Source organism: Acomys russatus, chromosome 20, assembly GCF_903995435.1.
Source record: "Acomys russatus chromosome 20, mAcoRus1.1, whole genome shotgun sequence".
NCBI lineage: Eukaryota > Metazoa > Chordata > Mammalia > Rodentia > Muridae > Acomys > Acomys russatus.
This window is the reverse complement of record NC_067156.1, coordinates 47030523-47052303: the sequence shown is the minus strand read 5'-3', so window position 1 is coordinate 47052303 and position 21781 is coordinate 47030523. Positions and strand designations below refer to the sequence as shown.

Below are 21781 nucleotides of genomic sequence, written 5' to 3'. Positions count from 1 at the left end.
GGGAAGGGTTTTATGGTTGTGGCTACGGTTTGGGGGATATGAACTATGACGAAGGCGCTGTTGTAGTGGAGAGAGGGTCACCGTCCGCAGTATGGAATAAGGTGCTGAGTCAAGAGCCCGGAGGATGCCAAGTAGGGGTGTAAGGAGCAGAGAAGGAAAAGACGGAAGCAAGGAGATTTAAAGCAGTGTGAGGGGAGGACACACTATCAGGAAGCTGTCTTAGTTTGGGGTTCATTGCTGTAGAGACGCCATGACCATGGCAACTCTTACAAAGGCAAACATTTTTTTTTAAATAAAGGTTATAAAAGTTTAATAAAAACAAGTTTGTAGGTTTAGCCAAAATGCAGGGAGTGGGTTTTGCATAAAGACTCAAGGACCATGAGTCAGAAATCACTGGGAGCTTATCTGGAAGTTGTCCACCCCAAAGCTAGAAAGTCAGAGTGTTAAGAAGTAAACCCGACATGGAAGAAATAAAGAAAATCCTGTTAAGGCACATCATAAATAAAGACCACTAATGAAGAGAAAAATATTAAGTATGCTTAGAGGATAAATGATTCATTACATAAGAAAACAATCGCTGCATAGTTTCATGCAGGTCAGAAGCAAAACATTTTTAAAGTAGTCAAACATCAGCCTAAAGTTCTTTGGCAAAAGCATCTTGTCTGCCTGCCTGTCTGTCTGTCTGTCTGTCTATCTGTCTATCCATCTGTCTATCCATCCATCTATGTATTGCCCCCCTTTCTCATTGCTATTGTTATTCTTTGAGATAGGATCACTTCCTGAAACTCACTGTGTAGACCAGGCTGTTCTGGAACTCACAGAGATCCATCTGCAAAGGCAAACATTTAACTGGGCCTGGCTGATAGCTTCAGAGGTTCAGTCTGTTGTTATGATGGGAAGCATGGCATCATGTAGGCAGACATGGTTCTGGAGAAGGAGGTGAGAGTTCTACATCTTGATTGAAAGGCATAGGAAAGAGCATGTCTGAAGGAGGACACTCTGATTCCACACTGGGCAGAGATTGAGCATAGAAGATCTCAAAGCCCACCTACACAGTGAAGCACTTCCTCCAACAAGGCCACACCCCCAACAAGGCCACACCCCCTCCAAGGCCACACCTCTTAATAGCTTCACTCCCTATGGCTAAGCATGGAAACATGTGAATCTATGGGGCTAAACCTATTCAAACCACCACAGAGGCCAAAACAGAGAGAGCAAATAAGCTTCCCAGCAATAGCACTGTAAGAAAGAGCAGAGGTTAAAAGAGGGGCTTTGGGGAGACTGGCAGAGGGAATGTGCCATGGTCCATTTGGGCTGGCTGTACAGGATGGTTGCACCACTGTCACCAAAGTACCTGATCCAAGGGGAAGGAGTAAAGGTTTCTTTTGGCTCAGAGTTTTAATTCTTCATATGGAAGAATTGGTTCCAAACTTTTTCAAGGGACCATGAGGGACAGCTGTTCTCACAGCTTCGAAGAGGAAGAGGAGAACACAGCTGGAACCACACGCAGGGTACAGAGCAGTTCTGTCACAGTAAGACACTGTGTGCTCTTTTCCTGACTCAGAGCCACTGATCTGTTCTCTGCCAGTATAGTTTTGCCTTTTATGGAATTCTAGGTAAATGACATCATAAAGCATGCGAGCCTGTCTCTGAGGCTTGTTTCTTTCAAAGCGTATGGTTTGAGATGCACTCTTATTCTGTGTATCTACACAGTTCTGTTTTATTACAGGCTTGTGCCACATCCTGCTTATGTGTTAATGGATAAGCATTTGAATTGTTTTCAGATTCTTCCGAATGAAGCATCCATAGCCATTACATGTGCGGGAGTTTTAAAATTTTGTATGTGTGTGTTGTATGTGTCTGTGGTGCAAGCATGCGAGTGTGCTTGTTTTTGTGTGAACATTCAGGGGGCCGAGAAGGACTTGTTGTAATTGTCCTCTGTCATTCTCTACCTTATTGCTCTGAGACAGCATCTCTCACTGATCTGCTTTCTGTTTTACACAGGCTGGCTGGCCATCGAGCTCCCAGGGCTCTGCCTGTCTCTTTCCCTCAACTCCTGATATGGGGTTACAGATGCACATTTGAGATTTGAACTCAGGTCCTCATGCTTGTCCAGGATACTCTTAGCTACTGAGCTGCCTTTCCAGTCCTTTGTATAACATTTTATATAAACAATGTTTCACTTTAAAATATAGATGAAAAATAAGTTTAATGTTAGATACATTGGTATAGAATTCAAATTTAAGGTTATTCTTCACACATATATTTCTACTCTACTATGTGTTTTGTACCCATACAACTCATTATAATACAATGTTTACTTCCAGTACTTTGAAAGTGCTATTGCAGGCTGTTTAGGATAAGTAAATTATACAAGTTAATTGTTAGTTGATCAAATAATGGGCATATCAAGTACTAGTCTATTTCTATTACAAGAATATACATCCTAGGTGTAACAGATATGATTCTATAGAAAGATATGGTGAGATAGATAAAGTCTTCAAAAACCTCAGAGACATACCGAATATGGCATTTAAAGATGTTTTTATTATTTCAAGGATATATTTACAATGAGGCAGGTTAAGTCCTGACAACACCCAGCCGACCTCAAAGAAGATGATGAGCATCAAAGAACCTCCTTATGGAGATGGCTTCAAATGTGGCAAACAAGCCACGGGGCAAAATATCCTTGTTTCTACCACAGACTGAATTCTGCCTAACAATGGGCAAGGTTGGATGCAGGCAGAGTTGACAGCCAAACTCTGCAAGACAGGGTAAGCAAATCCTCATTAGTTCCTGCCTCACAAATATGTCTGTCAGATATATTGGTCCAGAAGGCTGAAGATGATGCTTCAATGTTATAGAGAATTTTGAGTAACTGTTCAGACAGCAAACTGTCTCTGTCATCTCATTTGGGAAGCTGCTAACCTGCACCCTTATATACTCAGGTAATTAATTTTATTCCTTCTCAAGTCTTTGATGGGGTTGAAGACCAGATAGTTTAGTTTTACAATAAAGCTCAGTTGTTTAGGAGTTAAGATGTTTTTAGGTATAGATAGATGTTTTAAGTTGATTATGATGAGATATGATAGAAATTGATTTACATTCAGAATTTTAGACGCACCAAGATAGGAAACATGTTTTCTCCAAGGCTGCGAAATACAAATAGCCAAAACACTATGAATGTAACATATATATAAAATTCCTGATTGCTTTGTGGTTCTTGCTATAGGTAGTTTATTATATATTTGTGTAATAATATAAATATATATGTAAGAAATATTTAATAAAAATTGTAAAAAAAAAGCATTTGCAAAGCCCAGGTTTCAACAGTATTTTAATAATTAAGTAAAATAAAAACTCAAAACAAAAAATTTATATGAACGATGTTTCACTTTAAAATCTTCTTTCTTTCTTTCTTTCTTTCTTTCTTTCTTTCTTTCTTTCTTTCTTTTTTTCTGTGTATGGACATTATGCACATAGGTAGAGGAGATGAAATTAGTTTTCTCCTTACCATGTGGGTCCCAGAGATCAAACTTAGGTTGTCACATTTGGCAGCAAGCACCTTTACTGGCTGAGCCGTCTTACTAACCCCTAGTTTTATTTTTCTTAGGTAAGTACCTAGCAGCAGGAATGCTGGTTAACGTGGAATTTATATACTCATCGGAGATTGACAAGCTATTTCCTGAGGGGAGCACCCCCAGTAGCATGAGGCCAAGGTTACATACACTTGCTAAGTGTCTTAAGTCACATTTGGACTCCTTCTGCATTCTAGTAGGTGGGAACCTTTTTTTTTTTTTTAAATTAAAGCAAAATTTTATTTTTTTGTTTACATATATATTATTAATTTATTCATATTATATCTAAATAGTTATCCCATCCCTAGTATCCTCCCATTCTTCCCTCCCTCCTGCTTTCCCCCTACTCCCCTCCCCTATGGCTGTGACTGAGGGGGACCTCCACCCCCTGTATATGCTCATAGGGTATCAAGTCTCTTCTTGGTGACCTGCTATCCTTCCTCTGAGAGCCACCAGGCCTCCCCATCTGGGGGATGTGGTCAAATATGGGGCACCAGAGTTCATGTGAAAGTCAGTCCCCAGTCTCCACTCAACTGTGGAGAATGTCCTGTCCATTGGCTAGATCTGAGAAGGGGTTCAAAATTTACTGCATGTATTGTCCTTGGCTGGTGCCATAGTTTGAGCAGGACCCCCAGGCCCAGATCTGCCCATCATAATGTTCTTCTTATAGATTTCTAGGACTCTCTGGATCCTTCTATTTCCCCATTCTCCCATTCACACCTAGAGTCCCAATAGGATGTCCTCCCCTCTGTCCCAGTTTCCTGGTAAGTGAAGACTTTCATGGGACACGCCCCTTGGGCTAGTGTGCAGATATAAGTGAGTATATACCATTTGACTCTTTCTGCTTCTGGGTTAACTCACTCATTATGATCATTTCTAGTTCAATACATTTGTCCACAAATTTCGGGAATTCCTTGTTTTTAATAGCTGAGTAGTATTCCGTAGTGTAAATGTATCACAGTTTCTTTATCCATTCCTCTACTGAGGGACACTTAGGCTGTTTCCATGTTCTGGCTATTATGAATAAGGCTGCTATGAACATGGTTGAGCATATGTCCTTGTTGTGTGCTGGGGCATCTTCTGGGTATATTCCAAGGAGTGGAATAGCTGGGTCTTGAGGAAGCTGTATTCCCAGTTTTCTGAGATAGTGCCAGATAGATTTCCAAAGTGGCTGTACTAGTTTGCAGTCCCACCAGCAATGAAGGAGTGTTCCTCTTTCTCCACATCCTCGCCAGCATGTGGTGTTACTTGAATTTTGGATCTTAGCCATTCTGATGGGTGTAAGATGGAATCTCAGAGTCATTTTGATTTGCATTTCCCTGATGACTGAAGACGTTGAACATTTCTTTAAGTGTTTCTCAGCCATTCGATATTCCTCTGTTGAGAATTCTCTGTTTAGTTCTGATCCCCGTTTCTCAATTGGGTTATTTGCTTTGGTGGTTTCTTGAGTTCTTTATATATTTTGGATATTAATAGATGGGAACTTTTAATTTGAGTTCCCCCAATGTTACTGTATTGTCAAGTGCTCATTTGACATTGGTTTTTCTTATTGGTAATAAATATGTCTATTTAAGTTTTATCCCTTTGTATAAAGTCAAGTTGCTTGTTTTCTTGCTATTGAGCTTTAAGAAATCTTTATACGTTGCACATTAGGTCTGATTCTTAATTCACAAACACTTTCTCCAAGTTAGTAGCATGTCTTCACTTTATCAACCTTTTTAAAGCAAATTTTGATAGATCTATTAACTTTTTTTCAGCGAGATGCTCTGATTCCCCTCATTTTTACCTCATGTGAACGGCAGTTGTGAGTGCAAGTTTTGGTTATGATGCACCTATGGAGAGCGTTCATTTCTTTTTGACCTGGTGAGGTCAGCCATGGTTTCTTTCTGCCTGATGCCAGAAAGTCATCTCAATGGAGCCCTGGCTGTATTAGTTGAAGCTGGTTCAAACTTGCTCCATCTAGTGGACAGCCTTATCCTACCGAGGCTAGCCTCCTACTCCATCACCCTTTTCAAAGCGTTCTGTACAAACATCCTGTTTACGGAAAAAACTAGTTTGTCTTAACTTGGAGCTGAGCCCCGCTGTCCCTAGGAAACTTCTAGAATTTCCTCCTTCAGCTCCGTGTTCATAGCTGATTCCCAGATCCAGTGCCCCTTTTCCTGGTCCTGGAAATAGAAACTAAGGTTTAAACCTCCCAACTTAGGAGGCACGGGGGAGAGAAAACCCGGGGCTACCTGATATTTGCACTCACGCATCACAGTTCTCTGGTCAGGGACAAACGCTGCTTGCTCCCAGTTTAGGTGCCTGGCCCACTGCTGCCATGGTTTGGGGGAAAGAATAAAAGCTACTCGCTCTTTCTAATCGAGAGTCACTTCCTGTCCTACTCTTTCTAGCAAAATAAATGGCTTCTGTTGGAACCCTGCCAGCAAACCTCAGACATTCAGGCCATCTTTGAGTTCAGACGGATAACAGATGGACTTAAAAAAAAAAGAAAACAAAAAAAAAAAAAAAAAAACAAAAAAAAAAAAAAGAAAGAAAGAGAAAGAAACTTATTCATAATACCCACGGAGCGGTGCTCCACTGTAGTGCTCCACTGTTTCCCTTTTCTAATTCACTGTTATTTTCCTTTTTAAACGTTAAAAATTAAATCTTTGGTAATTTAACACACGGATGTACTGTATTTCAATAATAACTAGCTGCTCCCATTCCTGCTTCCTCCCCCCCTCCCAAATTTATGTCTTTTGTTTTTAAGATTTATTTTTATTAATATTAAAAGTGTATGTGGTGTGTGTGTGTGTGTATGTGTGTCTGGGCCCCCAGGTGTTTGTGTGCGCATTTGAGGGCAGAGACTTTGGAAACCCCTGGAACTGTGGATAGATGGGAACTACCAGTGTGGGTGCTAGGACCCAAACTTAGGGCCCCTGGAAGAGAAGTGTGTGCTCTGAATTGTTGAGCCGTCTTTCCAGATCTTTAAAGAAAGATTTATTTTTATTATTCTACAATTGTCTGTGTATGGGTATGGACATGTGAGCACAGGCCTTTTTTTCGTTTTCTTTTTGAGATTATAATTTAATTGCTATATATCCTCCTTCTCTTTCCTCCTCTCAAACCTTCTCACATACCCTTCGCTGTTCTTCAAATTCATGTACTCCTTTTTAATGAATTGCTTTTGCATGCATATATGTACATGCATACACACACACACATATCGAAACATAGCCTGTTGAGTCTGTTTAATGTTACTTGCATGTATGTCTTCAGAGCTGACTGGTATTGGGCAACCCATAGGTGTGCCCTTCCCTGGGGAGGACCACCTCCAGACTTCCTCCTTTTGCCTGTAATTTTTTATGTAGGATTGAGTCCTCATAGTCTTTTCCCCATCCATTTGGTGTGTTCATTGGTCATCCTTTCTCAGCCCATGCCAGGGCAGTCATGTTGGTGAGACAAATAACCCACTAAGACATACTGGTGCTGCCCATATGCCATGCTGAAGGTATCATTCACTGAAACACGGTCAATCACCATGGCCAAGACCACTGAAGAAAACTGACTCTCCCTCCTTCAGCATCCACCAACTGCCCATGGCTGCTCATCTAGACTGACTCTCCCTCCTTCAGCATCCACCAACTGCTCATGGCTGCTCATCTAAACTGACTCTCCCTCCTTCAGCATCCACCAACTGCTCATGGCTGCTCATCTAGACTGACTCTCCCTCCTTCAGCATCCACCAACTGCCCGTGGCTGCTCATCTATGGCTGTAGACACAGGTGCCCTTTCCCTCCCCATGCTGGAGCGTTGACTGGCTTGGTGGTGTGGGTTTGTACTGGCAACCACGGCTGCTGTAGTTCGTGAGTCCAACAGCCCTGTGAGCCCAACAGCCCTGCCATGTCCAGAAGACGCTATTTCACAGCTTCCCTGATCTCTGGCTTTCACAAATTTTCTGCCTCTTCTTTGGAGTGTTCCCTGAGCCTTGTGGGTGTGAGGGGGTGTGGTATAGACATCATAATTAGGGCTAACACTCCACTGTTAGCGTTTTGTAGAGCCCCCCGTCCCCAGTCAGTTGCTCTGTGCATTCTATTCAGAGCTTTTGCTTACACTCAGTGGGTGAGACAGTGTGAACATTCACATCTCATGTTACTTGATAAAAGAACACTGACTCCTAAATGTTTAAGGCTTTATGGAACATTTAAAACATGCAAGTTTACAGAATCTAATATGTCTTCTTGCTTGTTAATGGTGCATCAGTAGACATGTGACAGTCTGTAAATGTCTTTGTTACGGATGTATGTTTCTTAGATACTGGAAGATAGCTGGATCTTGTTTTTTACTCCACTTAGGTGTTCTACATCCGTTTTTAAATTTTATTTATTTATTGAGACCATTTTAAGTTCAGATAGCCATTGAGAGAAGTCTGTTAAATTCTGTAGTTTGGTTAGATGATTCTCTGCCCCCCTCGCCCCATATTGTTTGCTGGTTCGCCGTACTAGACACACCGCAGTCCTTCCCATTTTCCCCTTGTTCATCTGCTCCTCTCATGGGATTTGTTCCTCTCCTGTGTGGTCACAATTGAAACTGTCTTTTTCTTCCTCTGTGTATAGTATTCACCTAAATTTGCTCTGTATTAATATATTAGTGGTCATAGCACTTTGGATTTGTGTTTGTTTAAAAATCTTCCTATTTTCCTGTCAATTTTAAATGATAGCTTTGTGGATATAGTAATATTAAGCAGCAATTATCTATATTTAGGGCTTGAGACACATCGTTCCATGCTTTCCAGTCATTGAGATTGCTGATGAGAGATTTGATGCTGTCTTGATATGTTTGTCTTTGTGTATTCATGCTTTTCTTTACAACTTTTAATATAATTTCTTTACATTTAGTTTTACTTTTTTTTTGTTTTTATGGCTTTGTTACAAGAATTTTCACCTTTTTTTGGGGGAGGTGGATCAAACAATAGTCTCCTTCTCATAAGATCCCAACAGCAAACAAAAGTTTGATTCTACCCAAGTTCATCCTGGAAAAACAAAGAATTTATTAGACTGACTTATAGAGCATGGATGAAGGGCTACAGGCAGGGGAATGGGTAAACCTAAAGTGGCTGCACTGGACAGTCCGTACCCAGCATAGGTGAAGGCACCCCACCCCACCCCAAGCCTTTCCCAGCCTGTGTACTGTAGCCTGTCTCTAAGACCCTGAGGGCACAATTAATTAATTAATTAATTAAATGTGTGTGAGTGTATTGTCTGTATGCATACTTGTCTACTACTTGTGTTCATAGAGTCCTTAGAGGACAGAAAAGGGCATTAGATCCCCTGGGACTAGAGTTACAGACAGCTGTGAGCCACCAAGTGGGTTCTGGGAGTCAAACTCTAGAAGAGTAGACAATACCCTTAATTGCTGAGCCATCTTTCCAGCTCTGAGAAAGTTGTATGTATGTATGTATGTATGTATGTATGTATGTATGTATGTATGTATGTATTGACTTATGGCTGATGTGAGAAGCTCAACCCACTGCCAGTAACAACATCTCTAGACAGGTGATCCTGGGATGCAAGAAAAGGCCAATGTACAAATAGCCAAAACACTAAGAATGTAACATTTATTAATTCCTGATTGTGTCATGGTTATTCTTGCTATAGGTAGCTTATTGTATATATGTGGAATAATATAAATGTATGTGTAAAAAATAAAAATAATTACAAACAAACAAAAGAACGGGTCAACAAAGCATCAGTCAAGGAGCAGGCTAGAAAGCAGTCTTCCCTCATGATTTCTGATTCAGGTGACAGTGTTAAGGTCCAGGTGATCTGCTGAAGAAAGACCCCCAAGGCAGTATGCAAAAGCAAAGAACATTTTCATTCCAGAATGCTGTGATCACCTCTCTCCTCTAGAGGGCGACCCTGAAATGAGCTTACAGGCTCAATTTATAGACAGAGGGATTTGTGACAAGCTTTAATTGACTGGTCAGAGGTGAGTTAGAGTATATGAAGGGATTCAGGATTGGTTGCTTGTTTGGTTACCGGGGACTTTTTGAGTCTCTGAGGTTTTGGCTCTTACTCAGGAGTTGGCATTTAATTTGATTGGATAGGACCAGCTGTGTTCTTTACCAAGGCCATGAAGTAACAAAAACATAGTATTTGGTCATTTTGACATATAAGCTGATTAGCTGTCCACGAGATGTGTTTTTTTCAGGAAGTGTTAGAAAATTGGCCTAGTTAGTCAGAATGAAAACCTGAGCCTGTTATGGAGTTGGACTAGTCAAACAAACTGGGGTCTTTGGTGTGTGTGTGTGTGGGGGGGAGGGGAGTGTCCCCTCTACAGCCTTGAGTTCCTGCCCTGATTTCCCTCAGTGGTGGACTGTGATATGGAAGTTGTAAGATGAGATGAATTCTTTCCTCCTCCAGTTTCTTTTTGTCATTGTCTTACTTTTCTATTGCTGTGATAAGATAGCATGAAGAAAGAGTAGGAGAAAGAATTTATTTGGAAGTTACAGTTTCAGAGTGTCCAGGACTGTCATGGTGGGGAACATGGCAGCATGGAGGCATGGCCCTAGAGCAGAAGCTGAGAGCTTACATCATGATCCACAAGCACAAGGAAGAGAGAGCTAAGAATAATATACCTTCTCCAACAAGGACATATCTCCTAATTCTTCCCAAACAGTTATACCAACTGGGGATCAATTATTCAAATACATGAGGCTATGGGGGTCATTGACATTCAAACCACCACAGTTACAATGTTTATCACACGAACAGATAGCAAACTAGGACACTTACCTAGCCTATGTTCTCAAAGTCCATCTTTACCCATCCCCTTTTCAAAGCTTATTTAATATTTAATCATTAATTCTGTCTGTCCGTCTTCCCTTCCTCTCCTACAATCCCAATAGACAATAACTACAATCCACACTACTCTTAGTTTACTCTCCAACAGCTGATGATGTCTGAGGGGCCACCATTATGATTGGCTGATGACAATTACACAGTGATGGTTTCAAACAGCTGTTGTTCTCCCAGTTGGTATTCCACTGGGGAATAATAGTCTATACAAGGCATCCGCACCTCCTGGTCTGAGGAACTATTTTTTGAAGTATACCCTCAACAGTACCACACCCATGTCCCACTTGGATATTGCAAATACTTCAGAGAAAGAAAATAGATGACAAAAATTAAGCCAAGCAAAGAAGTGATAGCAGACACATAGTTTCCAATGTAATGACATAAGAAACAAATACCGGAGACTTGTAACTCCTTTAAAAATTATTAATCCTGGGCTGGAGAGATGGCTCAGAGGTTAAGAACGCCGTCTGCCCTTCCAGAGGTCCTGAGTTCAATTCCCAGCAACCACATGGTGGCTCAGAACCATCTATATGAGATCTAATGCCCTCTTGAGCACCGTATTTATAATAAATAAATAAACCTTTGAAAAAATTATTAATCCCACAGTGGTGGCATTTAGTTAGAGTAAGTTGATGAAATCCCAAAGAACTCAAACTAAGATTTATAAATATGTTCAAAGACACAAACAGATGGATGGAATAAGGAAAGTAATGGATGACATGAATAGGAATTTAACTAAGAGACAGGAGTAAATGAAGAAAAGCCAACTTAAGTGCCTGGAGTGAAAACAAACAAACATGGAAAGTCAAATAACTCTGTGGAAAGACGGGACCAAGACGAGGTGCAGCAACTGGAACAATCCAAGGTCAAAGATGACATAATAAGGTGCCAGTGGGAATTCCAAGATATACTGGAATCCCATGGAGACCAAATTTATTTGTTAAAGGCATAGAAGGAGAATAATTTTTTCTCAAAGCATAGACAACATTTTCAGATGAATAACAGAAAAATTCTCAGAGTTAGAAAAAGAGATGCCTTTCCAGAAAGAAGAGTCATTTAGGATGCCAAAGAGACAAGACCAGAACAGAACTTCTCTCATCATAACTAGAACAGGAAATACACAGAGCTAAGGAAGTATATTGAAAATGGCAAGACACATCAGATCACGCATTACAGCAGGGCTGTCAGAATAACACAGATCACTCAACTGAAGCTGAAGCCAAAAGGGCTTAGAGTGATGGATTTCAAGGTTTGAACAGTAACAACTGTCAATCCAGAATACTATACGTAGAGAGAAATAAGAACTCTCTATGATGAAGATAAACAAAACAAACAAACAAAAGAAGAAGAAAAAGAAGAAGAAGGAGGAGGAGGAGGAGAAGAAGAAGAAGAAGAAAAGAAAGGGATTTTTGACTACTAGGGTGGCTCTACAGAAGTTAATTGAAGGAATTCTATGGACTGAAGAGAAAAATGATTCCAGTATGAGGCAAGCCAGAGGGGAAAAATAAAGCATGTTAGAATAAAACTAAGCATGAGAGGAAGGACAATCAAACCCCCAATCCAAAGCCTGCAAAATCAACACACGTCTGGAAGCAATATCTAACTTTCAACAAGAATTCTAAAGATTAATGGTCTCAGTTTACTGCTCAAAAGACCAGAATTTGGATAAAAAAGCAGGTGTTGCCTCTGAGAAGCACCTCACTACAAAAGATAGACGCTGCCTCAGGGTAAAAGGGTGGGAAAAGGTGTCTAAGCCAATGGACCGAGAGACAAGCAGATGTTGCTGTTCTAATGTCTGAGAAAATAGACTTCACACCAAAACTAGTGAGAAAAGATATTGTTACTTCATATTGATTAAGGGACCAATCAATCAAAAGGACATTACTCTTCTAAACATATGTGCCATGAAGACAGAGGCAACTTCATGTACTGTGGGACTCTGTTGGATAAGGTTAAAGTCTGACTTCTCCGGATAGCCATTTTGTGCTTAGTCTGTGAAGGTGGACTCCCTTTTCTCAGTGGGGCTCCCACTCCACCTGACTTGGTAGCCCCAGATTGTATGGAGTGTCACATTGCTCTCATGTAAGAATACAGGCATGGTCCTTTCCTGATGAGCTATTTCAACAAGTACAGGGAGTTCCTGCAAGTACCCCATCTTATGCTGAGGATATGCTAGCCTGTAGCTAATGACCTTTAATTGTACCTAGAAGTCATCCCCTCACACATAGAATAATTAAGTACTGTTTTCTCCTTCTTGTGATAGGACCCTGGGTTATGGAAATCAATCTGGTGCATTCTCAAAAAGTTGAGAATAGACCCAGTTATACCACTCTGGGGCATTTACCTGAAAGCTGCTCCACCATACAAGAACATTTGCTCAACTATGTTCATAGTAGCTTTGTTCATTTGTGTTTTTTTTTTTTTTTTTTTTTTTTTTGTTTTTGAGACAGGGTTTCTCTGTGTAGCCTTGGCTATCCTAGACTCTCTTTGTAGACCAGGCTGTCCTTGAACTCACAGGGATCCGCCTGCCTCTGCCTCTAGAGTTCTGGAATTACAGGCATGTACCACCACACCCAGCTAGCAGCTTTATTCATAATAGCCAGAATCTGGAAACAACCTAGATGTCCCTCAACCGAAGAATGGATAAAGAAACTGTGGTACATTTAAACAGTGGAATACAACTCAGCTCTTAAAAACAAGGAAATCTTAACAATTTCAGGCAAACAGATGGAACTAGAAACAATCATCTTGAGTGAGGTAACCCAGACCCAGAAAGACATGCATGGTATACACTCACTTATAAGTGGATATTAGGCCAACATAGATGTTCTCTGAGATTCTCCACCCAGTGGGGGATCAGGACTTGCCCCTAGACTCTGGATGGAATGCTGAGAATGGTGTGGAGAATGGGGGTGTGTGGAAGGACCCAAAGGGTTCAGGAACCCCGCAAGAAGACCATCAAGGCCTTGTTGAGCCCAGATCGATCCCCAAAAAGAACCAGAAAACACACAAAACCATTGTAATATGCAAAAAGAATCTTTAATTCAGCTACGAGCTGGGTTGCACCTGATCATCCAAATGCTAGGTCTCAGGAGTGACCTCGGGGGCCATGATCTGAAGTCCTTTTATCCTCTCAATGTCCTTTAAGCAGAAAAGGGCTCCAAGACCACCCATGCCTTAACTTCTTTTGTTCTCCCCATGGGATGAGTTGGTTGCTAGGTGATACAGGAAGGAATATGGCCATAAAACTGGGTCTTTTATCAACTCTATCTCCTTTGGAACCCTTTGGGTCAGTCACTAGGCAATGCTATCTCTAGTGGGGGCAGATTATCCCCTGTAGGTCTATTTTTTAACCTTTGCCCCAGTTACCCTGAAATCCAATTTTAGTTCTGCTATCTCAGCCTGAGGATCTGGGCCCAGGGGCTCCTACACAAACAGTTGTACCAACCAATGACAACACATGCAGAGAACCTAGACCCTCTGTTCAGATACAGCCAATGGACAGCTCATTCTTCACAGTTGTGGTGGGGGTGAATGGGTGTGGGGAGGACTGCCTTTGAAAGGAACTCTGGTGGCCTCAATTTGATCATTTCCACTCCCCTGTGGGGAAGCCCTGCAGGCACACAAAGGAAGGGATGCAGGCTATCCAAATGAGACCTGATAGGAGGGGGAGCCCTCCTCCAAAGGTCTAGGGCAGAGGAATAGAGTAGAAGAGGGAGGGAGGGAGGGAATGAATAACAATTGGGATGTAATAGAATAAATTATAATAAAAAGTTAAAAAAACATAACGAAACTTTAAAACATTGAAGAAAGACATTTAGGAAGACACTGAGAGATGGAATGATTTCCCATGTTCCTGGATTAGAAGAATCTATATTGTGAAAATGACTCTATTTATTTATTTATTTATTTTTGATATAGGGTTTCTCTGTGTAGTGTTGGCTCTCTTGGAACTTGTTCTGTAGACCAGGCTGGTGAAAATGGCTATCTTTGTAATGTTCAAATCATGAAACTTCACAGACTACCAGAAACCAGTTAGATGTAATGTACACAGGGTCTTTTTTATTGATCTTGCTCTGGAGCAAGGACTGTCTGTTCCTCAGAGGCTGAGGAAGGTGGATGGCCTTGATTCCTTAGAATACAAGGTTTTTAAAAGCAGAAACCATACGCAGGACTTTTGCAGCCTTGGCATCACATAATTGGGTAAGGGGCATAGGGGAAGTTGGCCTTAACTGATAAGGTACAGGGCAGAGGAGCTTTGAGTCATGTTGCAGGGGGACTCTTATCTAGACATTTCATCTGCTGTAGCTGTTATACTGCGGGGCGGGTGGGGGGGGGGAGTCTCCCACACAACTGGGGAAGGGGAATCTGGCCCTAATCTTATAAGGGGAGCTTTTGTTTGGATCTCAGGGAAGTGAGCCCCTCCTCTAGCTCTCAGGGAAGTTGACTTCAAGCTGATTGAGCATAGGGCAGGGAGGGGGCTTCTGCTCAGGGAAGCTAGCCCTTGTCCAGTTCCCACATGTTATTGGAAACAACCCACAGAGTTAATGTAATCCCAGTGACAATTCTAATGCCTTTTTTATGAATTAGAAAAATATCTTAATATTCCTATGGACGTACAAGAGACCCCCGAAACCATAGCAATCCTGAGTAAAAGGTATACTGCTGGAGGGATCACCATACCTCTTTTCAAGTTATACTACAGAGTCATAGTGGTAAAACCAGCATGGTTCTGTTTCTCTTTCAGCACTTCTAACTCAGGTACTGATTATCACATTTCATTTTAAGGAAAAAATATAGTAGGCCTGGGAACAGGAATTAAGATTGTCAGTAAATAAAAGGACACTGCCAGCAATTAACAGGAGCATTACAGGGGCACACTGGGAATGTCAAATACCAACAAGCAGTCACTCTTTGTAATCAACAATTTATTAGTATTATTCTGTGGCATCACATATGGATTAAAGCAGTTCTTCGTGATCATAACCAAGATAAGTAATGATAGAAAGGAGAGCTCAGGGTTCCCTACTGGTCCTGGCACAGAATTATAGATGATTTTTATTGTCTCTAGAAAGATTCTGACCTGGTGGTTTTAGGAATTGGTTAATAGCAAACTTGTGATCAGTGTTTCTGGCTTCTTTTGACTGTGGTCTTACAGTCTTCCTGTTGATAGAATTCATATTATTTTATTTTATTTTCAAATGTAAAAGCAAAGAGCCTTTATTCTAGCATGCTAGGGTTGACTGCTCAAACAAAATGGGCACGATTATTGATAGAATTTATAAGCCGTGATAGTCACTGTCTAACACAGGGCAAGAAGTAATGTTCAGGGGTGTGTGTGTGTGTGTGTGTGTGTGTGTGTGTGTGTGTGTGTGTGTGTGTGTGTGTGTGTGTCTTGTGAGACACAATGAGCAAATCAGAGCAAGACCCATGAACATAAAGGAATAATTGTATATAAGTTTCAGAGAGGTTGAGGTTGCAATAGAAAAATCATCTTAAGGAAGTACAGAGGTGACACAGAGAACACAGAGAACTCTCTGTCCCTTTCTGTCTCTCTCTGCCTCTCTCTGCCAGTCTCTCAGTCTCTGTATCTCTTTCTCTGTCTCTCTGTCACTGCCTGTCTGCCTGTCTGTCTGTCTGTCTGTCTTCTGGCATGCATATGGAATTTTAAGACCGAGAAGAAGGTATTGGGGATCATAGAGAGTTGAAGAGGGATTGGGGATTGTCAGGTTCTGACACATTAATATTCATGACCCTTATCCTCAGGTTTTCCCATGGTGGCAGCTGATTGGCTGGTGTAAAGAAAAGACCTCAGAGGGGGGATTTATCTAATAACTCCCTGGTATTAACCATTTGGTCCTGTAATTTTCAGTAGCTGTGGGTGAGTTGAGTTTGAGCTAGATTTTTGAATATGCCTCTCTAAGGAGAACTTTGGCATCTTCAGTCACTATGTCAAGGAAATGAAACTGCAAGTAAAAGCTTTTCCTGAAGTAAAGACCTGTTGCCAGGAGCCCGCCATTAGCTGAGGCAAATTTCTCCAAATATTTCAAAAGCTTTCCTCCTAATGTTTCTTCATTCTTAGTTTGCAACAAATAAGGAGATTTAAGGTTTTTTTTCAGTTGTTCAACAGGCACTTGGGCGTCCTTAGCCATGAACTCCAAGGATTCATCATCCACTCCAAAGAGGACTCGATAGTGGCTTAAACTCGCCTCCAGCTTCTCCACATCACTGTCCTTGAGGATGCCCACTATAGGAACAGTTGACAAAACTCCATCCTTCATGGCTTCCAACCAGACAAACTGCTTAGCAGAGTCGTATTTTCTTTGAATGGCTGCCTCCGTAATATTAGGCACAGAAAGCATAAAATTGTGGCGCTTTTGAGCAGGAAGCTCCTTAAACAGGCTGTCCACTAGGACTGGAAAATCATAGTCAGATGAGTCGTGGTTAGAAATCAAGAAAACCTGAGGTTCACTAATTCCATTGTCTCTTAAGATATGCAGGTAGGAGCTTCGGATCTGGTTCAGAGTCTTTTCTCTGTCAAAGGTGCGTGGTTTGCATTTCTTCTCATTTTCTAGATCAGAGTCCACCTTGGTTCTCACAAAGTAGTAATTCTTTTTCATAAGTCTAATGGCTTTGGCAAGGTCTACTTCATATTTTGTAAATCGTGTGGTAGAAACAATAACAAAGAAGTCATACTTTTTGAATTCTACTTTTTCCAGATAATCTTTTGGTGGAAACTTCATAGTTCCAATGCCAGGCAGGTCCCATAAAGTCAAAGTTTTAATTTTTGGGTGTTTGTATGGAGTTATCGCCATGGTTGTCTCTGTTACCCCAGTTTCAGCTGCATCTTCTTCTTCATCTTTAACCCCCCTCAGGGCATTGATGAAGCTGGACTTCCCTGCTCCAGACTCTCCTGTCACAGCAACATTTATTGGGACAGTATCAATATTTTTTAATGCATCACTGATTGCAGAGTTTGCCCCCTGAATGTTTCCTTTTTTCAGATGCAACTCAATTAAACGGACAGTTTCTTTAGAAATGATTTTGCTTTCTTCCTTATAATTCTTAAAATATTCAGTGAAGCTGGATTCCAAATCTCCATGGTCTTCATCCTTAGGTGTGCTGGAGAAGAGCTGACCCATGACTGTGTTGAAAAGGCACTGCAAGGAGGAAGGGAGAGTAAGTTGTAAGAGATCGAAGATGCCTTTGTGCTCCCCAGTGTGTTCTAGCCTCAGACTCAGTTATGTTCTGACATTGACTAGCTTCTGTATATATTATGCTCATATCTTTTGCCAATAATATACAACCTAGATTTCTCTTGGCAGCAGACACTTCAGTGGAGGAACTTCCTCCATCACTCTGGACTGCGGCATGCCTGTGGGACATTTTCTTGACTTAGGATTAATGTGGAGGTCTATGCTCAGTGTGAGTGTCACCATCCCTGGCTGGGTGATCCTGGGTTGTAAATTAAAGCAAATGACCTAACTATGGCGAACAAGGCAGTAAGCAGTATTCTCCTAATGTTCTTGCTTCAGTTTTTGCCCTGACTTCACTCCATGATGGACTGTGATCCCAATGTGTAAGCTTCCCAAATATTTTTCTCTCCAAAATTCTTTTGATCATGATGCTAATCATAGCAATAGTAAGAAAACTGGAATAGGTATCTACTAGCTCTCAATCATACCCTAATTTATGACAAAATTAAAACTTAATTAACATAAGGAACAATAATATAAAAATATGCATGTGTACTTTGTACTTTGGCTAGCATCAACAGTTATCAAAACACAACTGTGTTGCTTGTAACCTGACTGGAGTATTTCATATGAAATGCAATGTCTTCTTTCTCTGTGCACACTTCCTTCAGTATGTGCCTTCATATGATTGGGCGCTTAATTAACTAACATACATTCAGTTTCTTAAACTGAAAAGAGGTAATAATGAATGGTAATTGACATCAGCATTTAATCCATGCTGAATCTCTAATGATATAACCAACATAAATCCTTGTCTGTTTTGTCTTCCAAAGATGTCAGTAAGTTCAGTTATTGTATTTGGTTGAAATAATTTTTAACTTTTTTGGATTGACTTTCCTTTGTTTTTTAACTCATCTCCATAAGAAATATGTAGTTGTAATAATATAAAACTTCTTTACCCTTAAAGTCCATGTTAAAATCCATCTATTCAATACAGTATTTCAGGAACCTTGGGTCATCATTTAGATCCACTGTTTCTTTTAAACTTTTTATTTCATGAAAATAATCTAAATGTGCATTTCAGCTACAGGTCACTTGGTAGAGAGCTTTTCCAGCGTGCATAAGGACTTGGGTTCAATCCTCAGCATCTAATCAAGGGCATATGGTTGCAGATTCCTACAATTCTGGTGTGGAAGAATGTCTTGATTGGATATAACAACTGTCAATAAAGTGCTGTTTAGCCAATCAGACAGACAGAGGGATAGGAAGTGGAAGGCAGGACTTTCTGGAGAGGAGGTGGAGCCAGGAGTTGATAGTTGGGAGGGGCAGTTGACAAGAGGGAAGTTGGGGGAGTGAAGCCACCCAAGGACCATCAAATTGGCAAGTGCTTGGGATGTAGTAGGTTATGAGGACATAGAATTAGATTAGTTTAATTTTAGTATATTATTACATTAGAAGTAGTTTAGATTCAGCCCAGCATAGTGCTTACAGCTTTGCATTAAATTTCAGTCTCGTTGTGTCAGTTATTGGTTTCCTAAGCCTTATAGATACAATTAACTGCAACAAATTGGTGCCCAACAAATTTACTGTATCCACACCAGTAAAATATACTTTGTCATAGCTTGGTGGGAGGAATAAACTCCCCTGCTTAAAAAAAAAAAAAGACATATAAAGATGAAAGATTTAACTCACAACTTTTGGGGTTTGTTAAATGCTCTTTTAAATGATGCTGTGATACAAATAGGAGAGAGAGAGATTGATCATGTTACTGATTGTGACTATTATTTTTATTTTAGTCATTTTTGCTTTCTATACTTCTTCAAAGGAAAAGGCTTTAGGGAAAAATTATAGATTGGACTGAGGAAAATGCTAGGGTGTAGGAGACAAAGCAAAATGAAAAATATGAAATTTGGAAACAAATCTTAGAAGAGAAGTTAGAAAGATTTATAGCTAAGAATAATAATACTGAGATAGAAGCAGAAGAAAAAAGTCTTGTAACAAGACTACAGGGGAGTCATTATTTGTTAAAAAACCAAAAATAATTTTCCCAGTCTTGATAAGAGAACTACCAGGAGATGAGCAAAATCCACAAAGTTATCAGGGTTTTGAGTGGCAACCTATAGATGCAGAAGATTAAAGAGGGTTAAGGAGCCAATAAACAGTTATGGTTTATACTCACCATATGTTAAACAAACACTTAATAACTGGGCCACACTGAATCACATAATTCAAAAGACTGGGGAGATTGATGACTGCCATCTTAGAGCCAGGTCCCCAATTACAATGACTTGCATGGTGGAAAAATGAGGCTTCAATTATGCAACAGCAGAATAGGAGTAGAGGCATTGACCTTGTCAAGGATCAGTTACTAGGTGAAGGCCCTTATTCTGAATTACCAGTACAGATTGCTCTTGTTGATGCTGTCTTAGAACAATGCTGAACAATAGCCATGGAATTTTGGGACAAGGTTGAATAACAGGGACAAACAGAATAATTTACAAAAATATCCCAAGGTTCAAATGAATCTTCCACTGACCTTTTAACAGAGACTAACTAAAGCTCTGAATAAAACCATAGCAGACCCAAATGCTAGAGAAATTCTACTTTCATCTCTAGCTTTTGAGAATGCTAATGTTGAGTGCAAAAAGGCTATTAGATTCTTGAGGGCAAGATCTGCACCTTTTCATGAATGGATTAAAATTACTAGAGACATAGGAATAAATAGTCATGATTCCATAATAGTTGGACAAAGAACTACAGAAGACATTAAAACACAAACATTTCACTGTTGTGGCCATGAAAATTCAAATAATTCCCTAGATGATGATGAACAAACTGTTTCCACAAGTAAATTATTCCATAATGTAGATTCAGGGAAAAGAATTCCTATGATATGTAAAAAGTGTGGAAGGAGTGGTCATGCAGCTTATGAATGTAAGTCATCAAAAGATATCCGTGGCAATTCCTTAATTTTGGGAAACTGATAAAGGAGCTATGCTCAAGGCCCAGTGAAAGAGCCATTCGTTTCCTGCTCACCAAAAAAGGATTATTCTAAAGGACAACAGGATATTTAAAGGTCTGGTAAGACAAATAGGGATACTGAAGACTTAGAAAACCCATTTAATGGAGATAAAAATTCTTCAAGGGATAAAATAAGATGTGATGACAATACCAAAAATGAAATAATTTAGCAAACTACTATAAATGATAGGAGACCAAAGTTAAAATTACAGTTAGATGGCATTAAGAGTGAGGGTTTACTGGATACTGAGGCAGACATAACAATAATTTCCCTAGATTCCTGACATCCAGTTTGGTCACTTCAAAAGGCATCTACACAGTTCCTAGGGATTAGATCATTGTATAAAGTAAGACAAAGTGTAAGATGGCTTAAATATACAGGGCCAGAAAGTCAAATAGGAGAATTAAGGCCCTATATGGCTGATATAGCCATAATCTTATGGGGAAGAGATCTGTTACAACAATGGAAAACCCAAATTAACATCCCTCCAATTTCAGAGACAAGCCAGAAAACAAATGATACTCCTGATAAAAAATTATTAAAAAGGGTTATCAAAGACAGTGATAGGCTGTCTAGTCTGTCCGTAAACAAGATACAGCAGGGGTCGACTTTTCTACCTTATATTGGGGAACCACTGCTAGTAAAACACCTACAGCCTTGCCACTAAAGTGGTTGACTGACCTATTTGGATAGAACAATTGTCTATGTCTAAAGAAAAATTACAAAACTAGAACAACTAGTCCAAGAACTGCTAGAGCCTAAACATATAGAGGAATCCAACACCTCTTGGATTTCTCCTGTATTTCTTATCAAAAAGAATCTGGAAAATGGAGGATGTTAACATATCTCAGAGCAATTAATAAAATTATTCAGCAAATGGGAACTTTACAATCCCATTGCCTTCCTTGTTACCTAAGAAATGACCATAGAGTGATTGATCTAAAAGATTCCTTTTTCACTATTCCTTTACATGAACATGATAGAGAGAGATTTGTTTTCTCAGTACATACTTTTAATAGAAGTTGCCCAATAAAGAGAATACATTGGAAGGTTTTACCACAAGGAATGTTTTTTTTGTATCAGCTTTTTTTTATTGAAAAATAAAATCATTCATATTACATTTCAATTGCTATCCTATCTCGTGCA

At 40.2% G+C, this 21781-nt stretch overlaps 1 protein-coding gene across 1 annotated transcript in view; it reads right to left on the bottom strand.

Moving 5' to 3' along the window:
• Positions 1–16077: 16077 nt before the first annotated feature.
• LOC127204365 (interferon-inducible GTPase 1-like) overlaps positions 16078–21781 on the bottom strand; it is a 144672-nt gene continuing 138968 nt past the window's right edge. The window contains exon 2 of the mRNA XM_051163310.1: positions 16078–17577. Coding sequence (XP_051019267.1) covers positions 16315–17559 — 1245 coding nt within the window. The 5' untranslated portion in view covers positions 17560–17577 and the 3' untranslated portion in view covers positions 16078–16314. The remainder of the gene's footprint in view (positions 17578–21781) is intronic.